Source organism: Furipterus horrens, unplaced genomic scaffold, assembly GCF_987537825.1.
Source record: "Furipterus horrens unplaced genomic scaffold, mFurHor1.1.pri manual_scaffold_4, whole genome shotgun sequence".
NCBI classification, from domain to species: domain Eukaryota; kingdom Metazoa; phylum Chordata; class Mammalia; order Chiroptera; family Furipteridae; genus Furipterus; species Furipterus horrens.
The window spans coordinates 122,208,993-122,231,484 of record NW_028327174.1 but is presented as its reverse complement, the minus strand read 5'-3'; the positions used below and the strand labels follow the sequence as shown (position 1 = coordinate 122,231,484).

The following is a 22,492-nucleotide window of genomic DNA, read 5'->3' as shown; positions in this document are numbered from 1 at the left end:
AATACCTTGAACCTGGGCATCATCAAGTTCCAGGCTGCATCAAGAGCTGCCCCCTGCACAGGAATGTTTACTTCACTTATTTCAAATGACTGAGTACCTTTGCCAAGGCTCACATAAGACTATTTGTTTAACAAATAAAGATGTGTGTTTCCTGGAGTGTTTCTAATTGGGATCTGAGATCCCACCTCCTAAGAAATTGTAGACTCAGATACCTCTGACATGATGCCTTTGACAATGTAGGGATCCCAGATTGAGGGGAGTGCAAGGCCTGGTGTTCACAAGGGAGCCTGCACATGGCAAGCACTCCGGAACAAATGGTTTGTCTCCCACCAACGCATCCATCACGCTTTCAACAGGAAAGGAAACTGGGGAAGGTCAAACCAATATCCAGTAGGATTTGTAAATTGAGCCATTCAGTAGGCAAGCAAACTTTAAAAATAGCAACTTGGGGGAGGCCAATTTCCCCCACCCCCTCCATTCTCTCCCTCCTTCCTCCCCAGCCTGCTGTGCTCCCCCCTGCTGTCTTTGTCATAGCAGTTACACAGCACTGTTTTCAAAGCCAAGCTAACATCTTGGGAAACGCCAGGGGAAAATAAAAAATTCTTTAGCTGGGCGTGTAATATAAAATTTGAAGTTGTTCCTGTTAAATAAAAACAGCCACGTTAATTTTGGTGCCATTGAAAACAGAGGAAAATGCTGTTGCCAAATGTAAAAAGGTGGTGGTGGGGGGGGAGCTTACCAATGGAAGCAATTGTATTTTCAAGACTTGAGAAGGGTACTACAAAACTAGAGAGGAAAACTGAAAGAGGAAAATGAAATGTAAAAGAAGGCTATTTCTTCTCTTGAATGACTTTCCTCCATCAAGATAATGGAATGCATGCGTAATTCCCTCAAGGAGACATGAATTCAAGTCTCAGAGGTTTCATTCCCTTGCTTTGCAAATAACCAGCCTTTTTCTTTTTCTGCTTGGGCCATGAGCCACTGCTTTCACCTTTCTGTGAGTGCTCTCAATAACACACCCCTGTGTTTTACAGATTAACTGAGTTATACGGCAACCAAAAACCAAATTCTGTGTTCAAGATCCTGTTTTGAGCTGAATTTTGACAAATGGTTGAAAGAACATAATAACAGAGGCAGAAATTATTTATTTTCTGGTTCCACTTGAAAATTAAGGACTATTCTCAGCAGTGTCTCCAAGAGCCACTGAGTTTTTGCATCATAGGAGACATCAAGCTATATTTGTAATGATGGATGTAATAACAAGTGATAGATACATGGGAGACCATCTTTGGCTGCTTTTAACACCATTGGACAAGAAATGAGAAAAGGAGAAGAAAGCTAAAGGACTGAAGACTCTTGAAATCCTCTTTTTAGGGAACTGATGAGATTCTGTACATTGAGTTTTTGTTGTTGTTATTCTTAAAAATGTGTTATGAGAACTTTAATTTCAAGGATAACAGTAATGGTTATTATTTTACAGTTATTATTATTATTATTATTATTATTAACTGGTGTCTAGTGGAGATCATACTAGATATCTTTATCAAAAAGGAAAATGAATTTCATCACCATTGCTATTCCTACATTCTTTCAGTCATGTTAGAAATAGTACTGATTGTCATTTACATGCCCGGCACTGTGTTGTATACTGGTTGTGATATAATTCAACGACATGTAAATATTTTTCATAGATGGTGTTTTTTCATTCCAAAGGCAAGGCTTCCACAAACTGACATCTTGGAAGTGCCCCAGATTCTCAATGAGAGCAGTGAGTACACAATAGCCCTGGCCTTGAATCAAAATACAAGTTAGATTTCCCTTCTTAAGTTATTGTGAAATTCAGGTGAATTCCCTAAATTTGAATAGATAGTACCTAAAAATTAACTGCCATTGAACTGTTGCTTATTCTATACCTTCTTCCATTCTGTCTGCCATGGAAACCCAGGAGAGGGCCAGGGTAAGTGTGGGGGATTACATCAGGGAGGGCACTGGACACCTGAGACTCCCTGCAGGGCTCATTAGGGGAATCAAGCTAAGTGGGGTTAACAACCTCTTGAAGGGATGAATGAGAATTTAATGAGAATCAAAGAATTTGGAAACATGGTTAAATAAAATGAGTTTCCAGGAACACATGCAGACCACTCTCAAGTAAGGACTGACTAGCCATATGTTAATAAAGTAGTAAAATGGAGCTATAATGATCTCTGAGTGGAAATCCAGTCAGCTGCCCAGCACAGTCGTCAGCTAATGTAAGATTCTAGGGTTGGTGAATGAAATCATGGCACCGGGGAGAAGTGGTTCAGACTACAGGCTCCAGTCAGAGACTGGGGTTGACTTTCCAGCTGTGTCACTTGGAGACAGGCAAGACACAGAACCATTCTTTTCTCAGTTTCCTCATCTACAAAATGCCAGTGATAATAGCCTCTATCATGTACAGGTTGTAAGGCTTAAATGGGACATCACACGAAATGTCCTCAGCACAACACTGGGCCCAGGGTTAAAAGCTCCATAAATGAATCCTGAATTCACCGTGGAGACACCTTTGCAGCTTCCTGTGCCTACATTTGGATTTTTCAACTTCTGTGCAGTGAAGAAAATTAGGGAATCCAGAATAAAGCAACTGAGATGATTCAAGGAAAGGAAGTAGAAACTATAAGAAGAAACTCAAAACTGTTCGGATTTTTTAACCCAGAAAAGCATAAGCTTGAAGGTTTGCTAGCAAAGCAAATAAGCAATAAAGCTCCCCCTTATTCAGCACGGGTGACCAGCTAGTCAGCTGCAATAAAACAGCTCATTATTCATGGGGTGACCAGCTAGTCTGCTGCTAGAGTGAGGCCATGAGGGAAGGTGTTTTGTTGCAGCATGAGTAGCACAGGTTAGTTATAAAAAAGGACCTGTTATCATTTTCTTTTTATGAAGAGTCATTTTTATTGGCCTTAGATACCAGACAAGCATGAGCCTATTTCCCGTCAGGTCAGGCATCCATTTGAAAGCACAAGAAAAATGACTCTCCAGTTGCTGCTTCAGCTTCTAACAAGATCATCACATCCTTAAAGAGGTCCAAGGGTCCTGCCAAGTGGGGGAGGTGACATAAATGGCCAGCAGATCCTCTCCCTGCAAACCCCGAGCCTCTTAGCCCTTCTATGACTGTTTTCTTTGTTCCAAGTGATGACAGACCTGACAAACCAGGGTGGAGATCATTGTATTATTCTGTGTGTGTCTATAGGAAATAACTACCAGGGAGGTCAATAAGAAGAATGCTTGTGTGTGTGTGTGTGTGTGTGTGTGTGTGTTTGCACACACAGTGTAAGGGCCTATGTCTTAAATTAATTTTATATCCACTAAAATGGTTGCCCTTTAGAGATTAAAAAAATAATTTGCCATGCTGGTAAAGAACATGTTTGTCCATTCTTGCCTCTCATTTATGTCATCGGAAAATACTGGATTATTCTGGCCAACATGAAACTATAATGGGGTAGCAGCCTAGGCTCTGCCTACTATTTAAATTTGAGTTTTAGGTAATATGCTCTAGAATCATGGAAGGGTGGCATATGGACATTCAACTGAGTTTTAAAAACTGTTTCAACAACTCTGTCACAATTCAACCAATTCCTTGAGGGGCCTGGAAATTCCGACACATTAGGTTGTTTCCATAGCCCACTACTTTCCACTTCCCTTTCTGGCATGTTATTCCACTTTTTCTGTATTCAGATCACGCTTCACCTTCTGCCCAAGTCTGAAGATCAAAACCATCAAAAATCTGTCTTCCCAACATCCTCCTATTTAAAAAAGAAGACAGCATTAGCCTTCCCCTTCATTTTTTTCTCAGCGTGGTTAAAGGATATTTTCCCTTTCCTGCCTTCCAATTTTCTGACTTGAAACCTACACAGCTTATTTTGTAAGAGTGGTTGCTGGCCTTTGGCCTGGGCTCAGCAGACTCTCGCCTGCCCACATCTGAGTCTCTGATGTCAGTGTTCTACTCCTGGAAGCCCAGCTGTAGGTCCCCTCACCAGCTTGTACTGTTCACTCAACACCAGGGTGCAACCCAAACAAATAAAACCAACAGCTGAAATTGTATAAATAATTTCTAGTTTTCTTTACCAGAAAAATAAGTGGCATTTCTTAATACTATTTAAAACTTTCATATATGTGGGTTCATTTTTTAATATGCTTTCTTTAAACTTCCAAAGTTACTGAGAATAGGATGGCCATAACTTTACAGCTGTTAAAACGAACAGAATCTGAAGAACAAGACCATTTCAAAACCGCTGGAAAGAGGATCATCAAGGCTTCCATTCAGCTTGTTAAATGAGGACTGGAGCCTAAACAAGCAAGAGCTTTACAATGACATGTTAGCTCTGGGGTGAGAGACTAATTCTTATTTCCATCCCTGCTTTAACTATACGTAGGTTCCTCCAAGTCTCAGTGAACCACACAAAAGTGCTTTGGAAATATCCCCAAAGAGAAATTTCATGCGGTAGGACTTCTAGTCATAGCACACATGAGGGGTAAAGAAGATGCAGGCACATCCGTACTTCCCACAGCATGAAGGTATATTTTCAGAATCTGTCCATTTACTCACTCTAAAATAAACCAACTGCTCAATGCCTTGTTTATAAGTGTAAAATGCTGAGAAAAACTCAAAGATCCATATTTTGGAAAAATAAACTGGTCACACCCATAGCATTGAATACCATGCAATTAATAAAAAGATGAGGAAATTCTCTACAGCCTAATAATAGAAAAGAAATCCAGGCTATAACATTAAGCAATAAAAGCACAATGTAGACAGGGTGAGTGCTTGGTATTCTTTAGTAGAAGAAAAGAAAGGGGTGGAGGGTGATAGTCTATATAGTTTTATTGACTATTTCATATCACATCCACATGAAGAAACAAAGGAGGTTATACAGGAAGCTAATATAAATACCTAAGGAATGAGGGGACTGGGGTAAGTGGGAACAGAGATGGGAAACAAAGATAGAAAACAATTCCGCTAAAGAAACTTACTATTCAAATGCCTTTTAAGGTTCATTCTTTTGCAAAAGTGTCTTAAACCATTCCTATTCCGGCCTAAAGGGTTATCTCAACCAACACAGGCACGGATTGTATGCTTCTGGGAGTGCAGACTTGGGAAGGCAGCCCAGCAGGGTTGGTAATCTGGGCTGGCATTGAAAGGAGGGCAGCTCAAGAGGTAACCCCTCCTGTCCCAGCGCTCTTCTCATCTTCTCTGTCCTGGTCTTCCTTCTGACACGGAGACTCTGGCTGCATTTAGAAGCAGCAGGCGTGGTGACTGTGGGTTTCTTTCGGATATTTGCATCACGCAGTCATGCAGTCCTTTCAAACACAGGTCAGAAAATGGATCTGAGAGCCCAGAGAACAGACCAGAGACAGCTGCTTTGGGAGAGACAGAACTCATTTTCTGAATCAAAAATGATAGGAAAAGAGATCAAGATCACAGAGCTTTGTCCAACTGGTGGGCCCAAAGCCCCAGGGGAGCTCGGACAGTCTAGTTGAGTCCAGGCAAGATCCCAAATCCCTGGAAGATGGTTTTTTTTTCATTTGTTATTAGATGTGGAAAAGAAACTAAAAAGTGCATTTGACCTAAACCCAGACTGCTCAGTGATTTTATTCTGCTGCCTTCTTCAACTCTTTTTTTGGTTGGTGGGGGAAGGAGAAAAAATTAACATGTAAACTACTAAAGGTTAAGCTACATCCTTAAAGAAAAACCTAACAAGAATATAGGTACTGCTCTAAAATGCTCCTTTAGTGAATTGAGAAATTCCATGTGTATAATTTGAGTGATCTGGACTCCACTCTGTAACAAACTTTTCCTGTTTTTATACTCCCATGGTAACTTATCACACTTATTTTTATTTTCTCCCTGGAACTTCTATTTCAGAGAATCATGGGCATTCTGGTTTAGTAGGGACCTTAAGATTTATGATTCACAATGAATGAGCAACATATCTTATGGCTTTTTTGTCCCACACCACCACCAAATTTCTGCAAGCCTACTGAAGCAAAGGAGGAATATTTACTGAGCACCTACTATGTATCAGGCACCTTACATGCGATCTTATCTAAGGCACACCAGAGTCCTGGAGGTGAGTGGGTAGTCCCAGGGTTTTACAAATGAATAGGACAGGGGTTCACGGCAGTACATGGTACAGCTGGACTGGCACCTGGTCTTTCTGACTCCAGTCTGTGTTCTCTTTCCATCACCTACTTCACATGGCATCCTGAGGGGCAGAAGGCTGAGGCAGCATGCAGTAACAGTGTGGTTGGTCAAAAGACTAACCAAACGAGAAATAAATGAAATTAAAAAATATCAAGTGCAGTTGGTTGCCTGGGGCTTGCCCTTGCTTAGCTCACAACTCACAACTTATGCGTGGGTCTACAGGTTTCTACTGGTCAGCTCAAGCAAACAAACAATCATTATGATCCACTTGCCCCATGTCTCAGAGGCCAAGAGTCACAGAAGCCTCAGCCCTGATCCTGGCTGTCAGCACCTGCTGGGACTCATAACCCCACAAGATGAACTACTCTGCTGAGCAGAAAGCAGCAGTGCCTGCCTAGTGGATGAGAAATCATGGGAGGGGCCGGAAGGCCTCTCTGAATAGCAGGGACTCCAGGTCTCAGACAAACTGGTGGAGCCGTGACAGGGCTGGTCCAGAAAAAATGCTACTGGTCGAGCCTATGACAGCTGGGCCATAGAAAGAAGGACAGGCAGCTTGTTTGTGAAGATTAAATGAGAGAAAAAATATATATGGACATTTCTCAAGCTACAGAGAGTCAAAGTTAGGTAGCATTGTCATTAAAAACTTGGAAGGCTGGAAAGGAAAGGCTCCAGAATTGCTCAAAGACACTGACTCCTTTTTCTAACCCTGAAGTCTAATGGTGCTTTTTCTTAGTGAAACCAAAAAAGAAGTAGGGTCCTGTGTTATAAATGACAGAAACCCAACTCAACCAGCTTGGACCAAACAAAGCCTTAATTTGAAGGCCCACAGATGGATGGGAAGGGCAGGGGCGCACAGGTGCATGCCATTTCTCACCTACATTTCTGCTTCTCTTACCTTCTCTGACACCAAATTCCTCCAGTGATTGGAAACAGTCCAGTCACTCTCATCCCACACACCTCTCAGCCTCCTCTCCTCATCATTCCTACTTGGAAATCCCAAGAAAGGACTTGTGCCAAAGTTCAGTAATAAGATTCCAATACAGACGTGCCTGTAGGGCAGCAGGATGACGAGCAAAGGGTCTGTGTCCCTGGAGTGGACAGTATCATGAACTGTCGTGGCCCGGGAAGGCGCTTCCTCTCAGACCCTGAGTCAGACCTTGGTGAAGTTATCTAGAGGACGAGGCGCAGATGTCTCCTCCAACCCCCTCTGTGAGCCAACGTAATGTTGAAACACGTTGCTGGTAGTGGCAATATCAGAGAGGGAAATATCTAGATCTGGGCCTATTTCTTTCAGACTTCGGAAGAAATATTGCAGAATGATAAGATGCCCATCTGGTCTTGAGAACAAGTACCCTCTCTCTCATCTCTACTTTTAGAAAGATGGTACAGATTTCCTTCAACAAATTGGGACTTTAGACATGGAAGCTAACTAAGATGCACTCCCTGGGTAAGGAGACATCATCTGCATCCTTAAATAACTTGAAACTATCCAAGCATTGATATGCATGAGCCTGAATCAAATGGGGTCCTTCCACCTATTCTCTCCTCACTCCAACTTCTGGGCACCAGGTTCTATGGCCTTGGAAGGCTGGGAAGACACTCAAAAGTGTAAACTGATAAAATTCAAACAGATACCATGGTGACCTGGACCATATCAGACAGGCCCAGATCATTTCCTAAGTGGGCTCCCAGAAGTAGTTGAGCTGAGCAGGTGCCCTGCCCTGCCGCCCTGCTCTGCCCCACCCAGAGGAGCTGGTCACCGGAACAGGCACAGGGCTATGGTGCAGGGTACCAGAGGCTGGCAGGCTGTCTGGGCTGGATTTCCTGTGGTGGTCTGGGGACTGAGGCCCGAGCCCCCTAACAGGCAGTGTGCCCTTCTCTGCTCTGGGGCCCACAATCTCCTGATTGCTTGCAGCTCTGCAAAGAGATACCAAAGCAGGAAAGAAAAGGTTTGAAGCAAGAGTGGATGAGACCAGAGAAGGCAACTTGGGGGTGGAGGGAATCTGAGGGAGTGTGGGGAAGGTCCTGGGGGCCGAGAGAGTTAGGCCAAGGTAGAACAGAAATAAGAAGGAAATGAAAACAGTGTAGCTGGGCCCCTCTTAGTCAAGTCCTGCCATGAATGCATTAACCCTCCATGAATGAGGACAAAATCTAGGGACCTGGTGCCTGCCTGCTGGGGTACATAAAGCTTAGGGAACATAATATCTTCCAGGTGGGTGAGCCCAGAAGCACACAAAGGTGCTTGACAGGTCATTTAAAACTGACTGTCAAGGTCAGAACACCACCACCTGCAGGTACAACTGAAATGTCTTCATCCTTTCCCCCTCTCCCACTGTGTTCTCTGTTGTTTGTTTTAAACCAAAGCCCAGTTTGAGCAGCAGACAAGCCTGACAACTGTTCAAACACACATGTATGTGCAACTTATTAGCTTGCAAATGGAGATCTCTGGAGGCTAAAACAAGGGGTGGGGGAAGGAAACTAACTCTGATGGGGCAAAGGGCTGGGGGTCTGAGTGGTAAATTGCTGGGCTGAAGGAAAGAGGCCTTTGTCCGTGGAGCACGCTGTCCTGATGTGGTATTTGGAAATGCTGTTTTGCACTGATGGTACATAGAACAGAGGAGGTTATTAGGAAAGGAAGGGGCCCTTACACTTGAGATCTGCCTATTTTGCAATTAAAGAGGGGTAAGAGAGGCCGCTTCTGAACCTTCTGCTTGAGGGCCTAAAGTTTAAACACCTACTGCTGTTCAGGTGCCCAAGGAGTACAAGAAAATCACAGGCTTATGATCTAACTAGCTCAAACATCAAAAAGAAAAAATATATATGTAAATTGCTGAATGAAATTGAATCACCCCCACCCTTGTTCAAAATAAAAACTGCAACCCTATTAAACCAAAGAATGTGAGGGCTCTTCGACATTCTGCAGGCGATTCTAAATCAGCCCCTTACTTTACAGAGAAATAAATCAGGCTTGGAAGGCCCAGTGACTGCCTGGGGTCCTTGCCTGTCACTGGGCCAGCAGCTCAGGAACACACGTTTCTCACAGTAACAGACAAGCAGGGAGCATCACCGAGGAGCTTCTCCACCATCCTTTCCTCAGTCTGACGTCCTCAATGGAGAGAAGACAGCAGGGTACGGAGTCTATGAAGGCTTCCCAGGATGTCTGCACAGTGCCCCCCAAACACGCATCTGGGCAGATGTGTTAACATTCCAGATGCCAAGACCCTACCCCAACCCACTGAATCAGAGTCTCTGCGGTGGAGCCCTGGTGGGTGTAGGGATCCCAGGGCACTAGCCAAATCACTGGGGTGCAGGCAGGAATGATAGGACTTCTATTATAATTGTTTTTTCTCATTCTTTAAAATTTCTATTTTTGTGTGTATTTTATAGAGTACTTAATATATAACCATTGTACTAAATGTATACAACTTACAAATAAATACCAGTATTTGAGGGGGGATATTTAGAAAAAGGCATGTGATCAGAAAACTGTAGGGTCTCCCACAATAATCACTTTACCTCATGAGGCGAGCCCACTTTCCTCGCTGAGATAAAGGGAGGCGCTTGCCCAGAGCTGACACGTGGCAGGTCTTTAATTCCCACCGACGGAATGAAAGCTGGATTCCACAGCCAGGTGGACAATAAACTCCAAGATATTTCTGAATAGAATCATTTCCCAAAGTGTGTTTTGAGGAGATGGTTTTCTGGGGACCACAATGGTCCCATGAAGTGCACACTCAAAAGGGGATCCCGGGGGGTCCCTGGGCACAGCATCTGGGGGCAATACTGCATATTCTGGTTCTGTCTTTAAGATGCACATCTATACCAGGATATTAAGTCAGGATAATAACTAGGACATTGAAGGCTTTCTTAGAAGCCCTCCAATAAAGATTGCCTTTTAACTGTGTTTAATGCATTCATTTCCTAAGCTAATTAACCCATAGTTCCTTTCCCACATTATTAACATTCCACAAAACTAGTCTTCCTTGGAACCTATTATTTAAAAAAAAAAAAAAGAAAGATTTAGGCTAAAGTTTGCATATTTCCTTGTAGCCACAGAATCATCATCATTTATCACATCTGTCAGTTGATAGGTGTCTATCAAATGAATTCTTGGCTGTCCCCATCCATCCCTTTCCAACTACCAACTTTCAACAGGATGTTCGGAATTGCACATGTCTGATAAAAGCCAGAAAATGTAGCTGACTCATTCTCAAAGTAGGTTCTCTGGGTCTTCGGAGAGGATACCAACTGAAAAACTGGGTTCTGCCAACCATAGTCCCTACAACTTAGCAAGCTGGTTTCTGAGGAACAAAGGCCCACTGGTGGGTCCCAAGAGGCACCCCCTCCTCTTTGCCCATTCCAAGTCTTGGCTGGGAAACCCAAGTATCATTCACACTCTCCTGAAATGAAATTCTAAGATTTCCATTTCATGGGGAGAGGAGGAGGTGGTTATTTTCATCAAGCTGACAGGGATAATTCTGTCTTTCTGGAACAATGTCTAGACTCTGAGCAGTCACCTCTATAAACAGAGTAGTTAGTTAACCAAGAAATATAATATGTTCTACTCTGAGCTCCACTCAGATTAAATTAGGGTACACTTTCGCATTGTACCCACAAACCCCACAAAGTAATCAATTTTTAACAAGTAATTCATTTTTTAAAGGAGTGTGTCCTCACATCTTTGGCCTTTTAAAGTGAGCACTTCTTTTTTAAAAAGGGTAACTGGGACAATCTTCCAATTACATTCTAGGGGTGGGGTAAGCACGACAATGTCTTATCTACTTTATGAAAATAGTCCTCTGGCTCAGATGCCGATGGGTTCCCACTGCATATGGGCTACAATATGACAGAGGAAATGTTCTGTCTAAGCAGAGCTACTCATATGCTGTGCCTAGCTTGAACATTGTTTCTGGAGTTGGGGTTCTCTCCCAAAAGGAGTGCAGCCTTAAAAGAAATACATACACAGCCCCATGCCCACAGACATACATAATACATCTAGAAGCCAGTAGCATTTGCTCACTCAAACCATTTGTAATGGTCTGAGGAGTCGAGAACCAGCAAGACTGGGAATACTCCAACTCAGCAAATTGACACATTGAATTGCATTGTTCTTTTTCACCTAGGGAATGTATGCTCTATTCAGCAATGGTGCCTCTGTAGAGAAATAAGTGGGAGGGGGAAAAATAAAGAGTTTTCTTTGCAATGGAAAATGGAAAGGTAGTGCCAACTGGCCATCTCAGGCTCAAGGGCTGGAAAAGATTAGGGGCCCATGATGACATCAACAGAGAGAGAGAAGATTACATATGTAGGTAGAGGGATGATTGCTTCAGGAAGGACTTTCAAAGGGCTGACAATTTCCCTTGAAGGATGGCCCCAGCGGTTTTCTCTGAAGGTAGGACTGTCAGTCTATGTGTGTGGAGAATAGTTCAAAGAAAACAAAACACTTAAGCATAATCTTTCAGAGGGTGAGGAATCATTGCGTAATGATGATAAAATGCTACTTCTGGATCTGACAAGCAGCACAGCTGTGTGATGGCAAGAAGATGATTCTGGCTGAGGCAAAAGCTATGAGTTCACTCTGTCTGTTGTTCCAACAGAAGAGAGAGAGCCTGGTCCCGGCATGCTCTGGTGTTCTATGGCTGTCTCAAATGAGCCCACAGTGACCTCCAATCTTCAAGTCAACTCCATGACACTACGGCTCCTATGGCCAGCCCCTGAAGCAAACATACACACACCTCGGGGAGGGCTGCAGATAAGTTTGCCTAAGTCTGAACCTCAGACTCTGTGAGCCATCCCAGATGAGACCCCTTTGACTTGCTCTCTCTCACTTTCCAGCTCTAAGTGTCTTGGGGACCTCATCTATCTTCCTGCACCTGCACCGTAAAGAATGAAGCATACACACACCTTCTCATTACCTTCCCCACTCAGTACAAATGGATATTGTCAAGACTAACCAAATAATCACAGCCATGGCCTGTCAAGAGTTCTGAAAGAACATTACTTTATAAATACCAGTTCCTACTTCAAGAAAGATAAATGAAATAACCAGAATATATTAGGAGGGGAAAGCCCTCCTCTCTAAGATAGGAGGGAAACAAAGAGAAACAATATTCTCAAGAAGAAAAATAAAACTAGGAAACAAAATGGAGAAATGAACACAAAGAGAGCAACAAAGGCGGTGCATGTGAGGGGCATAAGCCACCTCCAGACCATGCCACTTACCAGGAGTTCTGTTTGCTCTTCTCTACAACAACGGCAGGAGTGCTGGTAAACAAAGCATTACAATTGTACAGGGAGGGAAAAAAAAGGATAGTATGAGCTGCTTTCTATCATTCACACCCACCTGTTCAACAAAACAGGAGAGTTATACTAGAAAATGGGGGGCAGGGGGGAGGGGATGCCCTTCAAAATATTTTTTAAAATAATCCATGCAGAAAGGAAGTTGAGAATGTATTAGTCTGGGAAACAAACAACAATCTCAGAGAAACAAAAACCCACACCGACCCCAAAACCCTTAGCACATCAAAGAGCAGAGGAGCTGGCAGTCTTGGTGAACAGAAAGGTGCACTAATTTACAGCTCAAATCAGATTCCCAAAGGAAAGAATCGCTACAGTTGCACTCTGTCTTGAAACTAGGGGGTCACATCCCCTGAAATTTAAAGGACTGTTTAAAAGTATGGTGGCTTGGCTTAGGGCATCAAAAAATTCAAGTAGTAGCTAACAAAGAACAAACAAAGAAAAATTCCCAAAGCTGTGAAACCTTGCTATTTAAGATAATGACAGAAATTTATGACTGCTTCCTTCCCGGCAAAAAGCAGCACAATTAGAAGGCTGAAAACAAGAGGGCCTTTGTCCCGGCATGTTATGTGTTGCTGATTCTATTACACATTGGCTAGGAGATAAGAATAAACAGAACAACACCCTGTCTAACCCCAGGAGGAGGGGAGGAGAGTTGGTTACATTCATTCTTGGGCATGTACGTGCACACCATTTATTTGCAAATTGAGATACCTAAGAAAACTGTGCATGCAATAGTCAGGAACTACTATAAGCATTCAGAAGCCTTTTACCACAAATCAAACCTTTTAAGAATAAGCCAGGTGTAATAGGGAGCTTTATAGTTTTTCTTTACTGTGAAGTGCATTGAAGATATTTAAGTAATTGGTGATTATTTCTCTATGCTCTTTATTTATCAATCCTATTTTTGTTCAGTCTTTTAAAAACTTAAAAATTAAAACAAGCAGCCCTGGCCATTTTGGCTTAGTTTGTTGGAGCATTGTTCCATAACCAAAAGGTTGAGGGTTCGATTCCCAGTCAGGGCACATACAATCTCTGGTCTGGGTGTGTACAGGAGGTCACCAATAGATGCTTCTCTCTCACATGGATGTTTCTTTCTCTAAAAGCAATGCAAAATATCCCTGGGTGAGGATGAGCAAACATATAAACACAACCTCCCTCTCTGTGACCTACTATATCAAAAAAGCTTACAAGGAGTCAATTAGTAGCCTCTGAGGAAAGGAAAATGTTGATCCAAGATTGGTCCCTTCCTCACAAAGGGAGCTGCCAGTCCAGGCACCAGGCACTCCACAATCCTTCAATGGAGAATTTTGCTTAAGGACAGCAGCAGCTAAGCTAAGTTAGTTTCTAACCAGCCTATCATGAGATGGTATGGCATTGCTGGCTCCAGAAAACTGAAAGATTTGACCTCTCTCCCTATAACACCTGACTACCTGGAACCATCAATCTCCACTTCACCTCTATCATTTCTTAGTGGCTCTCTTCATACTCCCTCATACTGGTGTTGGGTGCCTCAGGTCGCCAAGCTTTGAGGGACCATTGGATCTCCCAGCTTCAAAAACGAGTGTAAGGAGAGGGTAAAGGAAAGTCATTCTAAAAGCTCACTGCCCTCTCATTATACTGGGCTTCTTTCTGCTCCTCCAGCGCATTACAACGGTTCCCACCTTGGGGCCTTTGGACTTGAACTTTCTCTGCCTGGGTTGTTTTTCTACCAGACTGTCACAAGGCTTGGCTCCTTCCCATTCTCCAGTTTCATTACAAATGTCACTCTTTAAAGAAGCCTTTGCCTTGCCACCCAAACAAAGCTACCTTTCCCAAGTCACTCTATTACTTACTTGGTTTTATTTTCTTCATAGCACACATCTTAATTATGTGTTTTTATGTATACTATTTTGTCCCTTGACTAGAAAGTAAGTTCCATGAGGACAGAGAAAGATCTCATCAATCTTATTCCCCACTGTAGACTTAGCATCTTAAATCCTACCTGGCACACATTATGTTGCACAACAGAAATTTATGCAAGAATGAATAAATAAAAAATGAACAGATGATTAAGACAATCTCTTACAAAACCGGGGGGAAAAGGTCAAAGCAGAAAGTGTGACCTATCATGAAGCATACTGCTGGCATATTATTTGTTTGTTTGTTTTTCCAGTTTCCCCAGTGGGACCGGGGCTGAAACTACATATGAAGGTATAGCTGTAAAGCACAGCCATAGAAGACATGGCTTTTTTACTCAGAGCTCTCAACATAAAACCATTCTGAAATGATTTGTAGGAGATTCTTGAAAATGAAATAGAAAAAGTGTGGAAAAAAGAATACATTTGGACACCAGCAAGGTAGTTCTGCCAACCTAATTATGTCCCGTGACATGTAATTGTGAATTGCTGAAAGACAAATGATGAAGCAAAGCATTTATCATAAACACATTCAGAGGTAAGACTGTCATAAATCTGGTTCCAGGATATTATTCCATTAACATTATTATTATTTTAACAAAGACTGTAAGCATGATGATGAGCTCCTTTCATGTATTTCTTAATACCTAGGAAATTAGGCTTCCTAGTAAATCCCCAGCTGAGACACCTGAGAAAATACCAAGATGTGATGGAAATGGTGGAACACATTACACCGACATGAAAAGAGCTTTCTACATACTATAGATTCATTTAGCATGCATTCAGATCGTCATATACACCTCATAGTAACACACAGCCCAAGAAATGTACATTCTGCAGCTCCTTATCTAGCATATTCAGCCACCATGGAAGACAAAAATGAAACAAAACAGAAAACCCATACTGACTAAAGGAGAAAAGATTGGGAATGGAATTTCCGATAGTGTTTTTTGATAGTTTTAAAGACAAACTGGTGATTTTTCTCAGAACTAGAATAGAATGAAAACGTCTATTTCCTGGAACAGTGATTCAGAAAAGGATTGGAGGGGACTGTTAATAGGTCATTAAGTGCAGTTTTGATAAATGTTCTAGTTACTTGTTAGGTTTAAAAGCATTCAAACTCTAAAATGAAGTTTGTGTATTATTTACCTTCTTTTAAAGTGATTTATCATTTTCATGCATTCAAGTTGTACAAATATGTTTTCTTCCCACTTCACTGAATATCAGAATCAGGCTCAAAAATAGACTCACAGAAAGAGTTTTAAGATTATTCATACAATCCATGATACTTAATATTTAAAATACAGTGCAATCATTATAGATATCATCAATTTTTTAAAAAACTCTTTTAAATGGTTATTAATAATTTATCCATTTTAGTTCATGTGGGAATGTTTAATGTCATTTACTGAAAAGAATGCTAAAATGGTACTCATTATGATCATGACCTAATCACTAAAGAAGTTCAGAGGTATGGAATTTATAATCTTGCATATATTCTTATAAAACATGAACTCAGGAAACAACCATTTAATTTACCAAGAAATCCTTTGATGTCTAGTGCATAAGAACAAACAGAACAAGGACAAGTTTCAGTGTGGCGGTCTTTTCGGATGGTTCCCACTAGCCTTGGGATTTCCTGTTCCTATTTAGGGCACCAAGTTAACCTGAAAGACTATCATTTTTGTCCCAACTTTGCTCTGTAGAGCCCCAAGCAAAGCCTTGACCATAAATAAGGCAGCAGGACCCTGAGAGCCAACTGAGTCATAAACCCCACTCAGTCACATGTGGCTCAAGGTACTGGGATCCCAAGAGAGTCTTGCCAAACAAGTGGAATCAATTTAGGTCAGAGCTAGGAAAAACAGAGTGTTCCCCCAACCCTCCCCTCACTGGCAGTGGAAGATACCACAATCCCCCCTCCATGGCTCAAATACAGACTAAGCTCAGGAAAATATCTAGGCCAGGGCAGACTATTTCCACAGTCTAAAAAAGAAAGAAAGAAATGGAAAAAAAAATATTTGACAATAAACCACAAATTTTGAATGTATGGTTCTCCTGTTTTTAAGTATAAAAGCAGTCTTGTTGCTGCTAAGTAATTATCACCATCACATTTTTTTACATTTGTGCCCAGTACCACTTAGCCTTAGGGTACTTAGGCTTATTGCTTTAAAAATACAGAGTTAAACGTGTTTAAATCATTTTAAATATCTCAAAAAGCAGCAAACACACAGCCTACCTGTTTGGGCACGCAAACTTGAAAAGAAAAGCTTTACATAATGGCAGGCTGATGACAGGGAGGAGCGATAGAAAACAAGGTCCTCTGTGTGAAAAATACTCTGCCTTTGGTTCCCTTGGGTCAGTACTTGGAACTGTTAGCAAACATGCCCTGAAAAACTGCAATTCTCATAAAGTGCTAAAAACTACCAAATAAATATGGCCCCTCAAAACTGTGTACAAATGAGAACCATTTAATGAACGACCCTTTCTTCACCAATAATTCTGCCTAAATTAAGTCCAGCAGCCTCTTCAAAGGGACCAAAGAAGCCCCCTTGTTAAGACAAATTCTATATATAGACATCCCAGACAATTATATGATGCATGTAACCAAATATATAATTATCCTAGTTTCTACATTCCCATTATCTTCATAAATATAGGATAAAACTCAGTCTAAATGACTTTCTCAGACCTCCTCAAGGATGAAGACTAGCCAGCCAGCTTTTAAAAAGTATATGTATGTAGTAAAGATCAAAAGCAAATGTTCTGGACAGTTCTTTTCTACCCATGTGTTTTACTAAGAATGTGTGCAGTTTTCAGGGAAAACACCACAAATGACAGCTGTTCAAAAGCATGGAAATTAATTGGCAACAGGAATTTTCTTGACTAATAGGGAAAAACTTAAAGTCACATGTTTTGATGAGCTTATTTTTCCCATCCTTAGTCAAGCATATTCACTGTTAATAATTAAGATTTTCAAACAGAAATATAACCCAGTAAAATCCTGAGTACATAACCAAGAAAAATGTCGAGTGAGACTTAGCTACACTTTACTGAATGAACAATGGCAATAATGAGTGAATTTTAGGTGTAAATAATATATAGGGAAAGGTTCAGCTCACAGGTCTTGATTTTCTATAGAAACTAAAACTGAGACAACAATAAGAACAATGCATTTAGTGTATTAAAAATTAGTAGCAAGTTAAGTAACCCCCCACATACACACCTCACCTCCAAGAAGCCCTCTGCTTTGAGCTGTTTTTCTAGCAGTGGTGATGAATTCACACTGATTCATCTACAGTCTCTGTAATACAGGGTCTCTCAAGTCATCGTCCTTGTGACCAATGGTGAGAATGGATGAGATGAGACAGCTGGTTACGATTAGGTGAGCAGCCTAAGGCCCTGGAACCAGGTAGTTCACCCTGCCCAGAGCTATGACCTTGGGATCATTAGCATTATGCTCCCACCATCTAACCTAAACCAGTCACTGATCAGCCACGATCCAACATACATCAATCACTCTGGGGACACAATGTCTTCTTAATCCCAGCAATAATGTCATTTTATTTTTAAGGCAGCTGAATTGAACCCAAGACATCCAAAGGCTCATGCATGGTAGAGTCTATGCACAACCTGTCCCTCAAGGCAGCAATGAGATGTCCAAGCATAAGCAATCATGGTCCTTCCATCGTAATCCAATGACAGCTCTGATACAGCTCAGAAAAAGCAAGAAGTAGTCAAAGAATTCCCAAAGCATATTTTCTCTAAGTATCACAGTGGAACAATGTACCTGGCCATTCCCAGACTGGGAAAGTTGGCAGGAACGATGAGTACATCCAGCCTGGAGAAGGGATGTGTTCCCAGGACAGAGTGTGCTGCTGAGAGGCAAGGAGGGAGCAGCTGCAGGAGGGTCTCTTGGCAGGCACCTTTGAGGCACCCTGGGGCAAAGACCCGATGAGGAATGATCTCCTCCGTGGTGGCAGAAGCACTCCGGAAGCGGCAGGGATATTCCACGTGGCCACAAAAGCCAACATACCTGGGAACAACATAGAATAAAGAGATGCGCTTTTTATTCTACTTGCTGTGGAGGTGAGGAACTTTCACAGACATGGACAACTTCTAGGAAACAGGGCATCAGACAGGTTCACAAGCAAAAAGTTATTTGGGTGCTTTGCTTGTCTGTATCTATGCAGTGGCGAAAAACTGGAGGTTGAAATACTTATTGACGTGTTGAATTGACTGAGTAGTTTCCATCTAAGCTAAGTGAAAATAGTCAAGTCTTGTTTTAGGATAAATGGGAAAAAAAGCCCCATGACTTAACACAACAAAACAACCCCCCCCCCCCAATCAAAACAAAAAAAACATTTCTGTCCCTAAAATTGTGCTTTCAAATATCACTATGGAAAAAATATTCTCCAACTCAGGGATGGTTCATAACTCAGAAAGGAAGGGATGGTACAACCAAATTAAAAGTCCCACTCTGGAATTTACTAGAGTAAAATATGTGGAGTCAGGAAGAGAAAAATGAACCAAATGACAATACAGGTTCCAACTTTCCAAAACAACACCATTCATTCTTCTGAAAAGTACTCTAGGTGCTCTTGTGCTGTTAAAATCCTGACGGGGTAGCTCAGTTGGTTAGTGTTGACCTGATACACCAAGATTGCAGGTTTGATCCCCAATCGGGGTACATACAAGAAGCAACCAATGAATACATAAATAAGTGGAACAACAAACTGATGTTTCTCTGTCTCTGTCCATCCACCTCTCTCCAATTAGTTTAAAAAAAAAAAAAAGTTGTGCTGTTAAGAAATTCAGAGGTACTTTTGATACAATATTTTCCCCAATCCACTTTCCTTTTAAGGAAACAGATCAGAGTCCAGCCCACACCATCTGATCACTGTCAGTTATTCTACCAAAGGTGGAGCTGAAAAAGCATTCCTAGAATCTGACTCATAGGCCTCAAAAGAACTTATCTACCCAAAGAAACCAACATCAAAGGGAACTCTATTTTTTACCTGTTAACAGGTCCTTTTAGTCAAACATAATGGAACACTCCTCTACTCTTAATTTATAAATTATAGTTCTAACTATGGAGCTTATTAGAGTCCCAGTGAATAATGAAAAAAACAAACAAACCTTAAAATACTGATATGTTCCAATAAGGGCGGACTACAACAATAAAGCCTCCCACACTTCTGAAGTATCTTTCATCCATCCACAGTCAGCACTGCCCAAGGAGAGCCACACAGCTATGGAGACAAGCCTCACCTTCTGTGGTACATAGAACACAGCCCCCAGCACCAATGATGTTCTTCCACATTGAGAGGAAAAATAATGGGGAAGACCCATAAATACTTCTCCCAGGATAAAGTGACAGGAAGAATATACAGTAATTGTTGACACTGACTGTGAGTCAAAATCCCTAGATTGATAACCCTGCTTTATAGAGAAAGTGAGAATAGGTGTCTGTTGGTAAACATTTAAGCAAAAAGGCTGCAGTGTCCACCTAATGACTAGTACTGTGCTGGTGTACCAATTTAATCAAAGCTCTCACAAAGTGGAAAACTACCATTTATTAAATTAACCACCACAGTGCCTTTTCCTAATATAGTTATATAGGTACCTAATGTGCTATGGTAATTTAAGTTTGAACTCTACTGAAAAGCTTTCAGACCACTTTAAATATCGGAGAAATTGGAGGTGAAGAGGCATAAGTTTAAAGCGTATCTATCAAAGCACAATTTTGTGCATTCCATTAGCCTTTCTAAAAACACACCATGAGGCAAGACTATTTTTTTTGTAGCCAAGAACCCCAAAAGTGAAAGAATAGTTTGCGGTAGCTAAAGATATACCAGAAAAGCCAATTTGTTCAAGAGAACAACTGAGTTAAATTCTCTGGATAGGAATGGCATTATCCAAGATAAAAGATGGTTATTTCATTTGGGTGAATTAGCACTGTTTTTCACAATCAAAGCCTCGGAGAAAATGCAAGACGTTAAGACAATCAAGCTATGGGTGAGACCATTAAGGTTCCCAATAAAAATGGAACCAGCATGTGGGAGGCCACATGTGGGCTCCAACATGTGGCCTCCAACATGGGATCAGGAAACCCGGTCACCTGGCTAATGGTGACCTGAGGCAAGCCACTCAGTCTCTGGGGCCTCTTTTCCTCACCTCTGAAGTGATCTCATGGAAGAGGCTGCTGGGGAAGGGGAGGAGTTGGTGGGAAAGGGGTGTGAGGGAACTTACTGGGGTGATGGAATGTTCTTTATCTGGGTTAACATGTAAACAATTGTTAAAAACTAACCAAGCCAAACACTTAAGATCTGCTCATTCTGCTGTATGATATTTATACTTTAATTAAAAACAAACAACAACAAAAAACTTAAAATGGTTTCCACTATAATTCTATGACAACTCCTCACGTGAGCCTCTCTTCATACAACAGCCGTGTTCCTGAAGTGTTACTTTTATAGTCATGTCTTCCACAGAACCAGTAGTAATTCAAAGATGTTCTATCTTTCCTTTAGACTAACCTTCAATTACAAATCCCTATATATATACTCTCAATATAATCAACAAATGAAGGTTTTGTAAATAGCTGTTCCTTGTGCCCAGACTTGTAATCAAAGTAAACATTTTAATAGTTAGGGTTGTAATAATATTTTATTGTTAATGATTAATTATCTATAATACTAACGATAAGAATAATAAACACAAATAACTCCTACTGCAACTGCTACTTACATTCATTTAACACTTACTATGTTCCATGCACTGTTCTGAATAATTTATATACATTTTTCCAATTAATCCACACACCATTCCTAGGAATAAGAACTATTCATCGCAGCGTGAGTTATCATAAGCTTCTCTCCCCTGTCACTTCTTCTCCATATACTTCATTATGTTTCTTAAGTAAACTTGGAATCTGGAGTTTTCTCAAAGCTGAGCTCAGCTGCCCTGTGGTTCTCCAGTTTCTTGTTCCTCTTTGTCAATATTGCCTATTAATATTGCCAAGAGTAGGAGGAAGGGTGAAATATACATTAGACTAGTAAATGATGGAAACCAGACCATTGGTCCCCTCTTATACAATGCTGGGCTCAGATTATTTTACAAGAGGTCTCTCCAGGGAGTGACCATGTTTTATTCAGAGCCACAAGATTGAAAACTGCCTCAAAAAGGTTCTCCTTCAGCCACCCGCTTGTTTGAAGACAGGGCTGTACTAAAACCACCTGACACAAATGTTTCTCTGTCTTAGTTCAAAAGAAATTACTGGAACATCTCCCCAGGGAATGCACATGCTTCTTCCACAACCCCTTCCTTGGTTCAGCATGACAACTCAGTAAATATTTCCTGTATTCTTGCTCTGTTCAAGGCACTCCACATGGCGCTGCCATGTACATACATCTGAATAAATCTCCGACCCTACCTTTGAGGAATTTACAGCTTTGCTAGAAGAAAAAAATTTTTATTCTGATTAGTTTAGTGACAGAGTACAATGTTTACACAATTTATTAACATATTTTAGCTAGCACAGTAGATACTTCCTAAAAATCACAAGTGTTTAAATTGCTACCACCAGCACCCAATGCACTGCTGACAATGATGTCAACATAAATGATGATGTAGTAGTGTCTGGAAGCTGGATGTGTTTTCCTCGGGCATTTGGTATATACAAAGCAAAATGAGATACTTGCAACACAGACAGAAATTCGGAATACTCTGCAGGAGGAAGGGATGAACAAATCAAAGCAAGCCAGGAAGATATGGAAAGACTCCTCTCATAGTGAAGGGTGTTCTGGAAATCGGGAGTTTTTCCCTATCATTTATATCTACCATTCCTTCTTTTCTAGACTTTCAAAGGGAGAGAAAAAGGGCCTCATGCTCTAAAGTCCAATTTTCATTGACTTTGTGTCCCCTACCATGTCTGCCCTTCTTTTGGGATAGCACCCTCGGTACCTCTCCGTGCTTTTCTATGCTCCATGCTGCCTGTTTTCCATGCTTTTAATCATTTTTGTTGAGTTCCTCTGGACTTTATCCAAGCGTCCTGCTTAAACTGTATGGCCCCAAAGTGAAGACAATGCTTTAACAAAGGCCTTAAGAGATTAAACATAAT

The 22,492-nt window shown here is 41.4% G+C and overlaps 1 protein-coding gene across 14 annotated transcripts in view; it reads right to left on the bottom strand.

The window, feature by feature from the left end:
- The window catches only part of AOPEP (aminopeptidase O (putative)), a 360,558-nt gene that overhangs the window by 287,425 nt on the left and 50,641 nt on the right, over window positions 1–22,492 (bottom strand). For all 14 annotated transcript variants that reach the window (XR_016510539.1, XR_016510536.1, XR_016510537.1 and 11 more), the window contains exon 4: window positions 18,161–18,406. Coding sequence is in view for 10 of the 14 variants with exons in the window: in XM_090274018.1 (XP_090130144.1) it covers window positions 18,161–18,406 (246 nt within the window). In the remaining 4 variants the exon portion in view is untranslated. The remainder of the gene's footprint in view (window positions 1–18,160; window positions 18,407–22,492) is intronic.